Below are 18,702 nucleotides of genomic sequence, written 5' to 3'. Positions count from 1 at the left end.
CAAAAAACTTCACCAGCTTAGATGATGCCATTGTTTGGTTCATGCAGAGATAATTACACCATCACACCAGGCCGATTAAGACGCACTGCGATTGGTCAGAAGCTTGGCACCCATTTGGTCATTATGTGTTGTTGATTTTTATTGGTCACAAGCACATGCTTATTGTTTACACTCTGGCTTCCCACCATCTCTTCACTGAGGTTAGATTTCGCCAAATGGAGGGATTTGTGGAGGGATTTCTAGAAAAGATGACTTATGATAATGATAAAGATGACAAATACATTCGTCACTATGACGACTGTTAGTAATTTTCTCTTCATCACTAATGGATTATGTTAATCAATGACAAGCGTAACGAGTGCCAGCAGGAACCCTGATTATAGTATTTTGGTGTGCTTGTTACGTCATATAGTGGCTTCATGGGTTTACTTCCTGGTTCTCTGATTTCCTCTGAAGCACAGAAACTTGTCGCTAGCTGGATTGGCTGCAATAAATTGACCCTAGATGTATGTATGTGTGTGGGTGTGTGTGTGTAAAGCGCACTATGATGCACTACGAATGTATTTGTCATCTTTATCATTATCATAAGTCATCTTTTCTAGAAATCCCTCCACAAATCCCTCCATTTGGCGAAATCTAACCCCAGTGAAGAGACGGCGGGAAGCCAGAGTGTTGTGGGTGCTATTGGTCTTAAGTGATTAGTCTCATTAAATCAGTCTCATTAAATCAGTCTCATTAATAATACCATTAATTTTGGTGTTTAATAATAAATTACCCAAACAGCTAAATTAGGGTATATGCCAAATTATGATCACTAGTGATGCAGAAATAATGTATTACTTACCGTAGTACATAAACACTACAGCCAATAGCACTCTGAAGGCAATTTGGAGTTCTTTGAGATTGTGTGACTTCGAGTATATAGTAGCAACACAGACACAGTTTGACAAATTAATTGAATTTATTATAACAATGATATTAAATGGATAATAGCAGTTGAGTACATTATATACACAAGCATAAATGGTGAGGTAGTGTGTTGTGTGTGTGTGTGTGTGTGTGTGTGTGTGTGTGTGTGTGTGTGAGAGAGAGAGAATGATTGAAATCTTATCTAAGGTATGTGTGTGTGTGTGTGTGTGTGTGTGTGTGTGTGTGTGTGTGTGTGTGTGTGTGTGTGTTGGGGGGAGGTGAGAATCACCTTGTGGTCTCTTGAGACAAAGGAATTAGCCGTGGTGGCTAACCCACTCCCTATAACATTACCAAATTCACTGAAATCTTGATGAGGTCAAAATATGTGTAATAAGGAAATTAAGGATGTTAGTAAGGATAGAAGAGAGCATGCACAAGTTATCTTTTAAAACAACGGAGAGAGAGCAATGTAGAACTCAAGAAGAAGTATGCACAATTTAAACAGTTTGAGTTTAAATTCACACTTCATAAAGCTAATTCCTAAGACTAATTTGCCGTAGGTAATTTGTGACGTAGGTAAATTGTGACGTAGGTAATCCCGCCCAGGCATGACGTAGGTCATCGCGGAAGTTGGTTGATGGGATTTGTAGTTCTAGACGGGACTGTGACTGTCCCTACAGTGTAAATAAGCATGTGCTTGTGACCAATAAAAATCAACAACACATAATGACCAAATGGGCGCCAAGCCTCTGACCAATCGCAGTGCGTCTTAATCGGCCTGGTGTGATGGTGTAATTATCTCTGCATGAACCAAACAATGGCGTCATCTAAGCTGGTGAAGTTTTTTTGAGCGGGGCTTCTTCAAGCACTGAAGATGATCCCAGAATATGCACCATGACCCTGACCAGGATAAAGTGGTTACTGAAGATGAATGAAAGAATACAGTGTCATACTCTTTAGAGCAATAGAACCTGGTTTGGGATGTAGCCGAGCAACCTAGAATTCCCTTTCTGATGGACCATACAGCACAGCAGCCTTCAGTAGTGGATTCAGTCTCGTCAAATGGGAGTCCCATCTGCCCGGCTGCTTTATGACTTTTCACAGAAATGTGCAGGCGGTGTAAATCAGAGCTTGAAGCTTCACTAGCGTTGCTACTTTTGTTGGTGTTTAGTGTTGTCATTTCGCCTGCAATGCTAATGTTATCGTAACCCCACAAGCTCTGCCTTTCATGTGATAGGAAATGGACACAGGTACTTTGGCAGGGATTTGTGCTGTGTGCTTTTGCTCTCTCTCTCTCTCTCTCTCTCTCTCTCTCTCTCTCTCTCTCTCTCTCTCGAGTAAACAGCAGTAGGCTCTCTTCATGAAGCATGCCTACGAGACAGACTGAGTTATTCTCTAGCAAAGGTAGGGAATTTCATGTCACAGCAGGTCTTTACAAAACTCATTTTCCCCCTGCAGGTCACTGAGGCATTACTGTTGTCATCATTTCTATTACACTTGTATCTGCGCACAGCGATATAAAAGACAGAAAAAATGCCTTCTTTACTGTTTTTTGTAGCTTTGTCGAACTGGACTTGTGAGTCGGAGCTTGTGTACTTCACCGATGCTCTCAGGAGGCTGTTTGGTATTCCTCCTATCCCCTCTTCAGTCTAGCACACTGCTTAATAATGCAGGAAGTGGAGATTGGGATTTCGAGTCTCATTTTCAGACTTTTTACACTCCCTCAAAGGGCGGCGCCTGAAATGACCTTACACTTTTAGTGTATAAAATACAGAGCAGGATTTCTGTTTGGCCGTGTGTTTACTTCTGCACTTTCTGCCTTTTCTCTGGATGGATGCTCATGGATAGCACATGCCATTTTCTCCTGTGCAGCACAAAATAAAGTGCTGTTATTAATAAAAATAGTTGGATTCAGCAGTGTGCGATGCACTTTATCATGGCTTTTTTTTGTGTATTTGTGAGTGTATATGTGAGTGCAGGCACCTGAACAGTCTGCACTGCATAAATTCATAAATTCAAAAGATATGTGATAACCCTGGCTGTGTGTGTGGAGTAAGTTTGGGTTTTGCTTGGAGTTTGCTGAATTCACAATTGGCTAGTGAAGTGTGTGACTCGGGCTGAAGGAAGAGAGTGAGCATTTGGAGGATGGAGAGCAGTGAAAAAGCACATCCGTCTCTATGGATTGAGGATTAGGGGTGTGTGTGTGTGTGTGTGTTGGTGATATTTGGCTCGAGTTGCCAGCTCAAGGTCGCAGAGCAGCAGGGGGTTTTGTGTACACAAAGAAAACGGTATAAAAACTACTTAATAAGGTGTAATTTGAGTTTGAATAGCTGTTAGAGGTTTCCTTTCTTTGGACTGATATTTACCTTTCCAGCTTTTGAAGAAGGGATTTATAGTCTATATGAAAATATATATACACTAATGCTAGTACAAAAAGGTCAGGATTGAATACTGTCAAGCTCAAACCCTGGCTGAGAGGAGTTAGTTGGAGTTAATAGAGCAATGAGGATATGGTTCGTTTGCTGAGAGGAACCATTTTTGTTCACTGACTGATAGTGTCTCATTACTGAAACACACATGTGTAAGAAGCCTAGTTAGCTGAAATTTCGCTACCTTTAGCGAGCAAGCACTGAGGGATATCGGACATTCTGTTTTATTCTGTACACATTCACTGGATGTGAGCAATCGTGTGCTCTAATTGGCTACTCTACTACTAGGCTATCAGCTTATATACTGTGAGTAGAGAAAAGCAAAATGGCAGAGCGCATCAAGTTAGATATATCACTTTATCAAATATTTAAAAGAAACAGAAATAGCTAAAATAATACACCCCCCCCCCCCCCCCCCCAAATATCTTCTGTTGCACAGTCCAGCCCAGTCGATGGTGGTAATGCACCTTTAAGTTAGTTTAAAAACCTGAAAAAAGAAGAAGAAGAAAATAATGGCGGCGCGTGTTGCTGAACCAACTGAGGATGAAATAAAAACTCTCCTCAAAAACAAAACCCCCAAAAATATGGAATAAAAGTATTTGATGGTAAAAATGTATCTTCTTGGTGGTGTAGTGGTTAGCGCGGCCGCCTCACAGCAAGAAGGTTCTGGGTTCAAGCCCAGTGGCCGGCGGGGGCCTTTCTGTGTGGAGTTTGCATGTTCTCCCCGTGTCTGCGTGGGTTTCCTCCGGGTGCTCTGGTTTCCCCCACAGTCCAAAGACATGCGGTTAGGTTAATATGGGACGGCCTTGAGCGAGGTACCTAACTTGTTTTGTATAAAGTTTTTATTTATCGAATTTGCAAAAAGTAAAAATGCTCCATTTCTCAAAATCCAGTGAATGTGGATAGAATAAACCAGTTATTCCACTCAATCTCGTCATACATAGCTTATAGACAATTCAGTGCTACGTGCCTCGTCAACTATCAGCTCATGTACGACTCAATTTCGTGAAATAATTGTTAAATACATGTGCGTCTGCTGTGTTTCTTTGCAAAATGACTTTCACATCATTTTGGGATAGTTTTGGGCTTTGTTTTCCCTTTTGGGTGCTCTCATTTTCTGTTAGAATTTGGTAAAGAAAAAAATAAATACATTATTAGCTTAAGGTCGGTCCGTCGTGAAATACCGTGACCTTGGCCTTGAAAATACTCGGCCTTGAAAATACTGACTTCGGCCCAGAGGCCTCAATCAGTATTTTCAAGACCTTAGTCACGGTATTTCACGATACGGACCTCCCAGCTGGTAAATTATATATATTGCACAAATAAAGCCATTTGGTAAACTTTGAAGAAAAAAGTGTACCGATATATAATTTTTTAACCTAATTAGCATAATTAATACTAATTAAATACTAATTTGCATTATTTGTTTTTACTAATTTTTCAAACTTTGTATTCAGTAGACAGCCATCTATGTGCCTGCCAATTTCCATGTAAATATCTTGAAAAATAGAAACGTTATTAAGGGGGGAAAAAAACATTTGATCTCATTCGTTAAAGGAGAACTGAAGGCAAATTTTTTATTATCAAAATTCTATTTATCTCATTTTATTAAATATAGGAATGCATTTTTGATCACTATTTTGTCGCTGCTATAGCAAGTTATGAGTGTTTGAAATATGCTCTGTAATATATCAGTCCATATGTCAAAGCAATGGCCGTAAACGAGATTTGTTGAGACCTGTGCGAGACATCGTAGGACGGAAGTAAAACGTACAGCGGAAATCAAAGTGACCAACATCTGCCAACGTTGTCAAAAGACACGCACGCCCTCTTTCGAATGCTGATATAATCAAGCCGGAAGTTTTGATTGTTTTGATAGCAATCAGGAAAGTTTGAAAAAAGTAGGCAGTAATCGTCATTTAAACTCATTTTTGTGCAATATTTCATTTGGAAAACAGTTTTCAAAATGATGGCACTGACACCTGGCTGACGCTTCACGTTTTGAAGTCTCGTACAAGTTTCGTGAAGATTGCGTGGATAAGCGACGCCTGCTGTGGACCAAACGAACTAAATTCAACACGGCTAAAAACCGAATAGGCTGATAAGTATAATATTTAATTGCAATTAGTTGCCAATACGAGTCACGATATAAGGTTACTAAAACTGAAAATGTAATTGAATAACACGTTAATTAACCAGTCCCCCCAGGATTTCGTGGGCCTTTTTTGTGATTGTTGCGGGCTAAAATGTCTGATGTTGCGGGGGTTTTCCAAAAAATTGCAATGAAAGTTACGGTGTTTTTTAGGTTTTTATTGCGATTACATTGCGGGAGGAAGTGAAAGTTGCGAGAAATTGTTGCGATTTTCTCTTTTTGTGATTAAAATTGAGTGATATGTTAAATATTAAGTTATTACTGAAAAACTATTGATTAAAAAAACAAAGACACTGAGAAATGGTCCTATAAACAACTTTACCAATATAAAAGATTACCAGGACTGCAAAAATGCAGAAAAATAGGCTTTACTTATCCAAATACACCTGTTGGTTCAAAAGTTAAAGTGCAGAGAACCTCACAGCACAACATGAAGTTACCTTAAAATATAATATAAATGCCTCAGCTTTCATGTAAGAAAAAAAAAACTATTAATACTAGTACTGTGTGCAGGCAGTCTCTCCTGAAGACTAAATTAAACAATAATTATCTCATCTCATTATCTCTAGCTGCTTTATCCTGTTCTACAGGGTCGCAGGCAAGCTGGAGCCTATCCCAGCTGACTACGGGCAAAAGGCGGGGTACACCCTGGAAAAGTCACCAGGTCATCACAGGGCTGACACATAGACACAGACAACCATTCACACTCACATTCACACCTACGGTCAATTTAGAGTCACCAGTTAACCTAACCTGCATGTCTTTGGACTGTGGGGGAAACCGGAGCACCCGGAGGAAACCCACGCGGACACGGGGAGAACATGCAAACTCCGCACAGAAAGGGCCTCGCCGGCCACGGGGCTCGAACCCGGATCTTCTTGCTGTGAGGCGACAGCGCTAACCACTACACCACCGTGCCACCCAGATGCTTCCTGTCTGGTGATATTTTCCTCCGTTGTTCTACTGGGATGCAATGACAACAGCTCATTAAAATCATTTGACAGCGCTAACCACTACACCAACGTGCCGCCGCTCAGGCTTCATAGAAGAAAAAAAAACAATTTGAACAGAATCTCACAGTATGATGCTGAAGCTGCCTACACTGGCGAAAAAAAAAGTACTTTAAAGTATATTCATATTTTCAATAGTATATTGAAAATGTACTTACACAAATTGTACTTTTTGTAAATATATAAAAAGTATACTAACATCACGCTTTCACGCTAACACTTTTAACACACTTTAAAATAATTATACTATATTACACTTTATAGAAATATATATACTTTAAGTGAAAGTTGTGTGCAATTTCTAAAGTGTACTTAGTGTACTAATTTCTAAAGTGTACTATAATACAAACAAAGTACACTTTAATTTGACTAATTAAGCATATATTAGTACATATAAAGTCATATACTTAAAGTATACAAAATATACTTTAAGTTGTTCCACTTTAGCACATAAAAGTACACTAAATACACTTCAAGTTGCACTTTTCTACAATTTAATTACAATTAAAATATATTTAGTACAAAATTAGTTGTTCCAAAATAGCATGCCACAAGTTAACTAATTATAAACACACTTGAAGTATATTGATGATTATTGTGGCTTCAAGTACACAAAAGTATGCTAAATTTTAGTACACTTAGCACATTTATTTTTCACCAGGGTAAACAATGGAAAATAAAAGACCATTTTGGCAAAAATGTTGGCATCCATTAATTTCTTGCATTAAGTAAAAAAAAATTAATGTAAAGTGCGCACAGTCCTTCACTGTAAGCATAACACACTTTCAGGAACAGAATTTAAGCCTATATAAACACTGACTCGCACATGCTGCTTCTCTTGAACGTATACACGGAAGTAAGGTGGAAGGTAGTTTGTCGACGTCACCTCAAGACGACGCCAACAATTGGTCAAATTTGCGGGAAAGTTGCGGTGATTGGATATAATTGCAACACCGCCCTGAATTCGCAGGGATTGGTTGAATTTGCGTTGAAGTTGCAAATCGCAACATCGCGAAATCCTGGAGGGTCTGATTAAGAAATAAAGCAACTTTAAAAATGACTTCAGTTCTCCTTTAATGAGGCCCATTTTGGACCATGTGATCCTAATACAGAATATTACATCAGTTTTCTAAAAATTAAGCTGTTTTTTCAATCTTTGATTTGTAATATCTCAAGAATGGATAAACATATTTTAATTCTGTAAAATGTATGTTGTTCTGCATTCAATTCTGAATTCAACAAGACCAGTTTCAAGCAAATTGGATTGAATTTGAATTTTCACCTGATATACCAACTTACATTTCATTGTGGATGACGTTACCTAGCAAGCAGTGAATGGTCTGTATGTCTCTGAAACACAGGGCTTTAACCCAAAACTTTAAAGTACGTCTCAAGGACTTCTAATTAAAAGGATATATCTTTTAGACACGACATAAATGACTGCCTCGCACTTGCTGAAATACTGTTGTCTCATCTTCTTTTTATTAAAAGATAAAAATTGTTTAGTTTTCCCCATAACATGTTGCACGTATTGATATTTGTCTTTATTAATATAGATTAAATATTTAATGTGATTCCAGTTTTGTGTTGAAAAATGTTGTAAAAACCCCAGCAAATTATAAGTGTAATGTTCTCGCCATGTCTGCATGGATTTCTTCAGGGGTTCTCCAGTTTCCTCCCAGCCCCTAAAACTTTGCATAGAGGTGAATAGATGATGCTAAAAATGGCCCCTCGGTGTGAATGTGTGTGTGATGGATGAGCATCCCATTGTATTTCTGCCTCACACCCAGTATTAACAGGATAGGCTCCGAATCCACCAGACCAGAATAAAGCAGTTACTGAAGATGGATTGATGTTCTTAAAAACATCCTACAGAGATTAATATTAGTTTTATTCTGACTTTAGTATTTTTTTTAACACTTGCTGTGATTGTAATGCAGAATGTTATTCTGAATGACAAATCGGCACTTTGTAACCTTATTTCTCCTTTAATTTGCATTTTCTTTTTCCTGTAAACACTTTTTTATAACAGATAGGTTGAATTGTGACATACTTATGCAGTTAAAAATGTCTGTAAAATGATTATCCTCTGGAAAAAAGAAGCCTACATGTAATCTTTGAGCTGTACAAATTTTCTCTGCAACAACAGTATGATTCATTACAAGTGCCACGTCTGGTACCTTTGATACTTTGTGTTATGAAAATGAGAACATCTAAGATGCCAACGGAAGCTTTGTGCTTTTCTAGCTGCACTTCGATGTGCATCGAGTCTCACTTGCTTTCATCTGGAGGTGCAATTAGCTTGAGCTTGAACTGAATTAGTCATTTGTGTCACTATTTGAGTCGATTATAACTGGCCCAGCTATGCAGTAATGACCCACTAATGATACACACATGCGCTCATGTACACAGAGTCATATTTCAGTTTGTGTCGCACTAATGGCACAGGTCCCTACTGCTTGACTCTGGCCTGTTGGTTTTAGTACTCTCTCTTTCTCGTTTGGCTGGCTGCTGCGTTCATATACACAGTTTTCACCAGGGATTACAGCACCACTCTCTCACACTGTTTGCCCTTAAGATGGAGGTGTGTTTAGCATCCATAAATATAGTCAGGTGTGTGTGTGTGTGTGTACACGGGGTTTCTTGGACACAGGAGCTCCATCCTTCTTCATTAGCGTTGGCTGTTGAAGGAACCGAGCCCAAATTGAGCAGGCCCTAAATCTGGGCCATCACTTAGACACACAAACACACACGCACTCGCTGAAACTGCAGCTTGGCTCAGAACAATGACTGAGCTCCCATGGCATCGGGTCTTTTCTGTGGATTTATTTTGGAAGTTGATTCTTATCAAGTGGCATAACAGTGTTAGTGTTTGGATGTGCTACCTGACAGCTCACTGGTCATGGGAATACACTGGCTACTAGGAATGTATACATGACCTTTCTCCCCTCAGTCTTCCTCCTTTTTAATCACGTCCTATGAACTGTGTCATGTTGGTGCAATGAACCTGGTTCAGTCCTGAGCTTCGGTTCCTGCCTGTGTGGAATTTTGCTTGCTTCTTTCATGCCTGTGTGGGTTTCCTTCAGGTTCTCTGTTTCTGCCCTGAGAATGTGGATTGGAACTCCATATTGCCTCTAGTTGTGGATGTGTGTGTGATCATGGGGACACGTGATGAACAGGCTTCTCATCCAGGGTGTATTCCTGCCTTGTTCCCAGGAGAGGCTCTCGATCCACTGCAAACTTGCTGAAAGGCTGCATTTTCTTATATCACTGCTCTCTCTTAATATGTTTCTCTCTCTCGCTCTCTCTCTCAGGTGAGCATCTGTCTGGAGTGTAACAGCAGTAAGCTCCGTGGACTCAAGCGGAAGTGGATCCGCTGCTCGGCCCAGGCTACTGTTCTTCATCTTAAAAAATTCATTGCCAAGAAGCTCAACCTGACATCTTTCAATGAGGTGAGTCCATACAGGACATTAGTACTAGGATATCAGCTCATATACTGTGAGTAGAGAAAAACAAAATGGCAGAGCACATCAAGTCAGATATATCACTTTATCAAGTATTTAAAAGAAACAGAAATAGCTAAAAGAATATAGTTTTGTCCCCCCCCCCATATCTCCTGTCCCACACTCCAGCCCAGTTGGTGGCGGTAATGCACCTTTAAAGCGAGACGGCCTTTCGATTTCATAAAATCGGTGAAATTTAGTTCCCTCTGAAATTTGGTCATTGTGATATGTTTATTTCTATAATATCTAAAAAAAACCCCAGGCCATTCTGTGGCTGGGAAGTTATTTAATTTGAGTGGATTCCCTAGCAAATAATGTGCATGAAATCGCTTACTTCATGCAGTCAAGCAGACAGAGGAAGTCCGTGTGCGCATGCGCAGGTTTACCACCTTCTTCTTTTTCTTCTTCTTTTGGGTTTTACGGCAGCTGGCATCCACAGTGTTGCATTACTGCCATCTACAGGTTTACCTTGACCGTGCACTGACAGTTCCATCATTCTGTCGCTAAACGAACAGCTGATCACACCGAGGTGCTCGCTGACCGCCGATATTTATTAGTTTGGTCCTGCGTTTCCTTTCCTTTGCAACATAACGTCTTTTGTTCTCACTTTCCGTTACTGTAGTCGGTCTTTCACGTTTCATTCGCACACTCACGTCCTCCATTTTTCTCTCCTGTTTCAAATTTGTATCCCACAATGCCTTGCGCGAACAGGGAAAGCCCACCACGTGATGTATGACGTAATATCTTGAATTGGGTCATGGTGAAGCAGGGGAAAAACATAAGCAGAGAATTTAGGGCCATGTGGCTCTAAATTCATTAATTATTCTATTAAAAAAACAATAAAATTGGAAGTCTGTGATTCGAATTCAGTCGCTTTCGGTCCACTAAATAAAAATAATTGGGTGTCGGGGAAAATTCTTTTTATGACCTACACTTGAAAAATCTGAAAGGCAGTCTACCTTTAAGTTGGTTTGCCAACCACCAAAAAACCCTAAAGAAGAAGAAAAACAAAATGGCGGAGCGTGTTGCTGAACCAACCGAGGACGAAATAAAAACTCTACTCGAAAACAAAACCCCAAAAAATACAAAAAAAGCAACAAAATATGGAATAAAATTATTTAATGGTAAGAACATATCTTTTTTATTTTTCAAGAATTATCATTGCATTTTTCACAAATTGCTACTGTCATTTCGTCGGTTTGTGGAAATTATTTTGTCAGACGTTTTGTGCAAATTCTGTTTATCAAATTTGCAAAAAATAAAAATGCTTTGTTTCTCAAAATCCAGTGAATGTGGATAGAATAAAACGGTTATTCCACTCAGTCTCGTCATACATGGCTTATAGCCGACTCTGTGCTGCGCGCCTCGTCAGCTATCAGCTCATGTACGACTCAGTTTCATGGAGTAACTGTTTAAAGATTGAGAGCGACCCAATAGATACTTCTAAGATCCTACAGGAATCTGTGAAAGGGTTGTCCCTCAGCTGAGGCACGTTAGAATGAACTGTATGCAGCAAAAGTTTATTTCCGCCCCGATCAGTGATTAGCAGTAGCCTGCTCTGCAGAACAGCAGAGGTTGTGGGTTTTAAGTTGGAGCCCAAACTCTGCAGTTTGGTTTCACTGCTACAGCGGCAGGGAATCGTATATCTCTTGGGATCCATCTCCCCTCTCTGTCACTCCCTCTTATTGAGTCCCAGTGCAGCATATCAGAGCTCGTTCACACTGACACGCTTCCCCTTCAAGCTTTCCCCACTGTATTTTCAGTGCAACAGAAGCTCTTGTAATATCATTTGCTTTCCATCAAGCATTGCGCTGCCTGTCAGGAGCTTTGCGGCATGATTTTAACGGCCAACTTTGGAACAAGGCTAATCATTATCTCTCTTCACCCGTTTTCCTCGTCGAGAAAGTCAGTGGGTGGGCTCCTGCCACCCAGCTCCGTCTGAGGCTCGCTTGCCACAATATAGCTGTCAGATGTCTTTTGTTCTCTACCGAGCATGTAGTCACTGGCGCTGGCAATCATAATGAAGGCCCGAAATAGCACAAGCTGGTGCTACAATTTTCCAACCACACAAAAGACCAAAGAAAGTTAATGAAACAATAGTGAATAAAGGATGTGAAGCTTACCGTCCTTTCATGATTGCTGTGATGTTTTCAGCTGTTCTATTGAGTGAAACGATAGCTTGATAGTCGTGTCTGCCCCGATAATGGTGGAAAGCAGGGCATCCTTCTGGTTACTGGCTCCACCAGCAGGGGGTGCTGTGGTTATACTGCACTTTGTTTCCCTGTCTGGGTCATACGCTGTCATACCTGTAATGTTTTCTCTCACACACACACACACACACTAGACAGCCACAATTGCACTGCAGATACATTGGAATGGAAATGGATGTGTTTCATCTCCAGTGTATTTCCATGTTGGTGCATAAATACACAAGCTTTTGTTTATACACCAGATTCAAACACTACATGCTTTTTACTCAGTCTGTTTCCCAAAATCCTTTCAGACTACTTGTAGATTTCTGATTTCGCATGTGCGCCCTCATTATTATACCCCCGCTCTGGGGGGGGTCGGTCTGGTTTTTTACCTGTCTGTCCGTCCATCCATCCATCCATCCATATCTCCATGTTTCCGTCCATCCGAAAGACCCTTTTTCTCAGCAACCACAAATCATAGCCACTTGGTACCAAACTTCAGCTTGGGGTTCCAATGTGTATACCGTTTTCAGGTCTGTCGTACATCGACTTCCTGTTTACTGACCGAATGATTTACGAAACGTATAGCGTGGATTTGCAAAATTTTCGTAACACTTTTCTCAGCAACTACAAATCACAACTGCTTGATATTTGGTGCTGAGCTTCAGCCTGGGGTTCTAGACCATGTATACCATTTTCAGGTCTGTCACACATCGACTTCCTGTTTACCGACTGAATGTATTTACAAAACATACAGGGTGGATTTTGACGCTATTTCAAGAAGCAAAATGCTATTTAAAAATGACAGTTTACCAGGATGCTATTTGAAATCCTTGGGGAGAGACACTGCTCTTTACTTACTTGTTTCAGGGTTCATTATTTGTTGACGTCAACATTCATAATAAGTGTCCTATTCTTTCGATCGCTTGCTTTCTGATATAAGTGAGAGCGGGGGGATATGTAAGTGAGCAGTAGCTCACCATTGATGATGTTGTTATTATTGATGTTCTTCTTCTTCTCCTTCTTCTTCTTCTTCTTCTCCTTCTTCTTCTTATTATCATTATTTTATTTATTTTTTTCTGGTAGTCTACTGGCATCAGATGATGATCAGTCTGGGATTTCCTTTACCATTCTGAAGCTCATGTGTCCTCCTTTTGAAATTCAGTATTAATGTAGTAGTAATGCTCACATTTCTCAGAGTGGCTTGCTTTTCTAGATCGTGTAATGTGATCCAGCATGAGGCTCGTTTGTAGTCGGCGACACTCAGAGCTCTCGGGTTGTCTTACTTGTTTCACTCTGCTTTGCTTCCTGGGCAACTTCCATATGTGTTCTGTTTGCAGCTGGACATTTTATGCAATGAGGAAATCCTCGGCAAGGACCATACACTCAAATTTGTGGTGGTGACAAGATGGAGATTCAAGGTAAATATTTTCAGTCCAGTTTAAAGTTGAGGTTTTGTCTCATGACTGAGATGAAAAAGAGCACATTTCATCATTCAGCATGTTCATGAGTGCCAGAGTGTTATTGGATTATCGATTCACAGATCTGATTGGTCAGAAGGATGAATTAATTTTCTCTAACAGCATCTCTGACAGTAATACAGGCTCTAATTCAACTTGCAGGTTTAATGCACTTGTTCTCACAGCTTATTATTTCTATAGTAACAGCAAATTATAACAGCTGGACACTCCAAATAATCTAATCCTAATAATACCCAATTTATAAAAATGTGTTGATATTTAAGAAAGAAGACTGTATTAGTATATAGTTTTCCAGTATGGGAGTCTTTAGGCAAGATGACTTTGCACTTTTTGGTTTCTCAGTAAAATGACAAGCTGCATAGGTTTTTTTTCCACCCTTGATAACTTTGAGAGAGAGAGAGAGAGAGAGAGAGAGAGAGAAGCCCATGAGGGAATTACTTTTTTATAGCAGCTGTAATGCAAGTGATAAAAGGAACAAACTTGTTTCTTGGACGTTCCACAACATTACATGTAACTACTGAAGATGGCACCAATCCGGGGGTGAATTTGATCCAATCTTGTAACAAATCAGATTTGTTTTTTGTATTGTAAATGTTTATTATATTTGTAATATGAGAGTGATTTTCGTCTGAAGGCTGAAGTTTTATCCGTCACGTTTTTAGCCATGTATTTTTTTTCCTTCATTTTTTAAGTGTTGCACTTAAATCATTTTAAAGCTGAGTAGTTTTTAAAGTAAAAATAATGGATGATTATCGATATCTGCTGATATTCAAAGTTTAAGTATCAGTATCAGGAAAGAAATAATGGTACTGGATTTTAGAAGAAGAAGAAGCCTTTATTTTTGTCACATGCACACTCAAGCACAGCAAAATTCCTCCTCTGCATTTAACCCATCTGAAGCAGTGAACACCAGTGATGGGAATAACGGCGTTAGAAATAAACGGCGTTACTAACGGCGTTACTTTTTTTAGTAACGAGTAATCTAACTAATTACTTTTTACATCGTTATAACGCCGTTCCCGTTACTTACAATAAAATGCTATGCGTTACTTTATTAAAGCTGTTCTCATCTGGCACGCTGCTCGTTCAGCCTTTCTTTACTCTGCTTTCGTGTGGGGCGGGGAGACGCGAGACAATGGCACAGTAAGCCAATCAGAGTAGATTTGGACAACATAGATACGTAGGTAGGCCACGCCTACTGCACTACTGCGCGCTCTTTCAATCGGAAGACACAGCGATGGCGAGCGGTCAGCCCAGCACTGCGCTTTCACATTGGAAATACAGCCATTACTTTTCATTACTTGAAATAAAAGGCAAGAGTGTTTACGTGCAATGCACATTATGTCGAGGAACAAAGTGTTTGTCCTCGTCAGTGGCCAGTAATTAGTAACATAATTTTAATAACTACAAAAATATATTAGTACATTTGATAGATGTCTTATCTCACATTGTCCCACAAAAATATTAATATAGTGTAGATAACATTACTAATTGGTTCTGTTAAGTGTCCATTTCAGTCATTAAACACATTTAACATTCACTTTTATTATGATTACACTAACTGAGTTTGATTTTTTTTTGAGGGGGAACAAAATGTAACGGAATAATTACTTTCCCTGGTAATTAGTTACTTTTATGACAAAGTAACTCCGTTACTAACTCAGTTACTTTTTGGGAAAAGTAACTAGTAACTATAACTAATTACTTTTTGAAAGTAACGTGCCCAACACTGGTGAACACACACAAGTGAGCAGTGAGCTCATACACATACCCAGAGCAGTGGGCAGCTATGCTACAGTGTCCAGGGAGCAGTTGGGGGTTAGGTGCCTTGCTCAAGGGCACTTTGGCTATGATACAGAGGGAGGGGAAAGTGCTGTTCATTCACTCAACTTCCCTCACATTTTTTCTGCTTGTCCTAGGAATCGAACTGGCGACCCTTTGGGTCCAAAGCTGCTTCCCTAACCTTCAGGCCATGGCTGCCCCCATTTTGGTCTCTATAGTAACTATATGTGTCACGCCATGGGATTTTTGTACCAGATGCTTTGTTTACAGAATGGTAGAAATGGCGTTGAAAAACATGCGATATTTTGCACCATTTTTACTGGCTGATCAAGTAACTATCAATGAATAATCACCCAATAGCGCCCCTGTGGGATACATTTACCACTTTTAACAACATCCACGACTGAGACAAGCACAGTTCTTCCTTCTGCCATAAAAATCGGCAAATGACATTTTGATTTGTAGTGAAAATGCGTTGATCATGCAAGTGCAGTTTTCGCGCAACATTCATTTGGCAGCGCTAATAGTGTTTTCATGACCTTCTGAGCAGCATTTTGTGGTCTGTTGCTCAACAAATCTGGGAAATTTGCCAATAATCGGCAGTAGAGATTGTCTCCTGATGGATTCACAAGGTTCTGTATTGTCTGTAGTCAGTGCCTGGAAAATGGACCATTTCAGGTTGCGTGCACATGATTTCATGTCAGATTTACAGTAACTTCAGTACAATTTCACTTTGGTTTGTATTTCCTGCATACGCAGGCTTGGTTGTGTAATGCAGCTGGTATAAGTCAAAATCTGTAATCTGAGCATCTGGTATGGAAATCTGGTGGACTGACACATATGTATAAAACTTATGACATGTACTTATAAATGCAAACTGAATAAAAGACTTACGGATGCATTGCCACTGGAATTGAAGTAACTTCATGATTGTTGGTTAATTTCCTACAAAAGGACATATGATGTGATTATGGGGAAGTTATGTCCTAATGGTTAGAGAAGCAGCTTTGGTACCAAAAGGTTACTGGTTTGATTCCCTGGACCAGCAGGAATGGTTGAAGTGCCCTTGAGCAAGGCACTGAACCTAACCAGGCTGCTCTGGGTGTGTTGTACGTTGCTGTGGATAAGAGCGTCTACTAAATGCCTGTAATGGAACAAACTTTTTGGGTTAATTATCTGTTGGATACTTGTCATTAAGAATACCTGATGTTTCATATTCAAAATAAATGACTTATGCAGAGTAATATATACATTCCGCCTGCAATAAGCACTAAGCACATTGGAAATCTCCATACTGAGCAAATATTCCCCGTTCCTATGTGCCCTTTCGTAGACTGTAGGTGCAATTAGAGGTATAACCTTTAAAGTGTAATGTCAGAAAAGAAGCTGAAGAGTTCCATCATGTGCTGTCCCTGTTGACCTTCCACTCATTTCAGTCATACGTGTGTGTGTGTGTGTGTGTGTGTTTTCTAGAAATCACCCCTCCTCCTGCATTACAGACCCAAGATGGATTTGCTGTAGTTGGACAGGAGAGTTGTTTTGGCCCAGGACTGCGCAGCGCACTATTTATGCAGAGACTATCAACGCCACCCATACCAAACACACACCAGTCCCACCAGTCAGTCCCGACACGAGCCAGCAAACAACCAGTATCAACTCACTTAATGCTACACACTTAACAGCCAAGCCAAACAGCTGCAGGTGTTCCTTCTACTCATAATCCTCTATGTCCTCGATATGTGAAAAAAACAAAAGAGAAAGCATATATTTATACTTTTGTACAGATGAGAGACATGGACCCAAGACGCTACCGGTGCTCTGTTTACACACCAACAACAAACAAAGGGGTGAAGTTTTTATATCGTGACCAGGGCGCTCACCTCAGAGCGGTGAAGAGCCGCTGCTGCACAGTGTGTACACTCCTGCGTGGGGTCCCATCACACTGCTCACTGGGGAGAAACGTCTTCACTGCCCACTCACATGTTCAGGTCTCAACAGTCTCGGGAGCACACAAAATACTACGATATGACGAAAGACATCGTTCCTAATACGTTTGAGTTGTGAATCGTCTCAGAGCATTTGGGTTTTTTTTCCCCTCCTTTATTGCGTCACCGAACGTGGAATTGTGAATAGACAAATTTTGTGTAGTAATTTATGTTCAATTTACAAGTATTGTATATAGAAATTGTTACAATGCAAGAGAGATAAAAAGCTGATAGATGAAAATGTAAGAATGAGTGAGTGTGTGAGTGCAAGACAGAGATTGACTGACAGACTGTTCTGAAACATGGATTTTAAAGGAATGATTCAAGGAAACCAAATTTACACCAGTTTTCCACCTAAACACAGATGAGATCCAGTGCTTTGCATAAGTATTCACCCCCCACCTGAATGTTTCCACGTTTGTAGTGTAATGAAATGGAGTTAATTAGGATGATATCTCTTTAATCTGCCCCAAATAACCCATAATAATTGACGTGAGAGAAAAAAATGTATATAGTTTAAAAAATTATTTACAAATAAAGAACATAAAAGTTGTGATTATGTAAGTATTCACCCCCGTTTCTGTGATTAGTTCTGGTGCCATCACGTCACAATCATTAGTTCTGTGCAATCTGAATATAAATACAAATGTTTCTGGAAGGCCCCAGAGAATGCTAAAGAACATATCTAAACACTGAGCATCTTGAACTCCAAGGAGCTCTCAAAACAATGCTCTGGAAAAGTATCAATCAGGGTTTGGTGATGAAAAAAATCCCAAACTTCGAATCTCCCATAGTCGGACCATTTATTGTAAATTTGTAAATATTTTTGCAAACTATACTGCTTTTTTCTCTTATGGCCAATATTATGGACTATTTTGTAGATTCATGACATGTAATACTGCTGAAGTCCATTTCAGTTCCAGGTTGTAATACTATAACCCCGATTCCAAAAAAGTTGGGTCACTGTGCAAAACATAAATAAAAACAGAATGTGAAGATTTGCAAATCATGGAAACCCTATAGTTCATTGAAAATAGTACAAAGACGACATATCAAATACTGAAACTGAGAAATTTTGCTGTTTTTAAAAAAATATATGCTCATTTTGAATTTGATGTCAGCAATGCGTTTCAGAAAAGTTGGGACAGGGAACAAAAGACTGAAAAAGTTGTGTAATGCTAAAAAAAAAAAACCTAATTTAGTTAACTGGCAACAGGCCACTAACATGATTGGGTATAAAAAGAGCATCCCAGAGAGGC

At 39.7% G+C, this 18,702-nt stretch overlaps 1 protein-coding gene across 7 annotated transcripts in view; it reads left to right on the top strand.

Moving 5' to 3' along the window:
- LOC132881984 (polycomb group RING finger protein 3) overlaps positions 1-18,450 on the top strand; it is a 182,903-nt gene extending 164,453 nt beyond the window's left edge. For 6 of the 7 annotated variants that reach the window (XM_060915118.1, XM_060915120.1, XM_060915121.1 and 3 more), the window contains exons 8-10: positions 9,815-9,952; positions 13,536-13,616; positions 16,932-18,450. In XM_060915118.1, coding sequence (XP_060771101.1) covers positions 9,815-9,952; positions 13,536-13,616; positions 16,932-16,979 — 267 coding nt within the window. In that variant the 3' untranslated portion in view covers positions 16,980-18,450. The remainder of the gene's footprint in view (positions 1-9,814; positions 9,953-13,535; positions 13,617-16,931) is intronic. The other variant, XR_009654093.1, reaches the window with a different exon arrangement.
- The last annotated feature ends 252 nt before the right edge of the window (positions 18,451-18,702 follow it).

The sequence above is a fragment of the Neoarius graeffei genome, chromosome 2 (genome assembly GCF_027579695.1).
Source record: "Neoarius graeffei isolate fNeoGra1 chromosome 2, fNeoGra1.pri, whole genome shotgun sequence".
Lineage (NCBI taxonomy): Eukaryota > Metazoa > Chordata > Actinopteri > Siluriformes > Ariidae > Neoarius > Neoarius graeffei.
The sequence above is the reverse complement of the archived record's forward strand: the minus strand, read 5'-3'. Positions and strand labels throughout refer to the sequence as shown.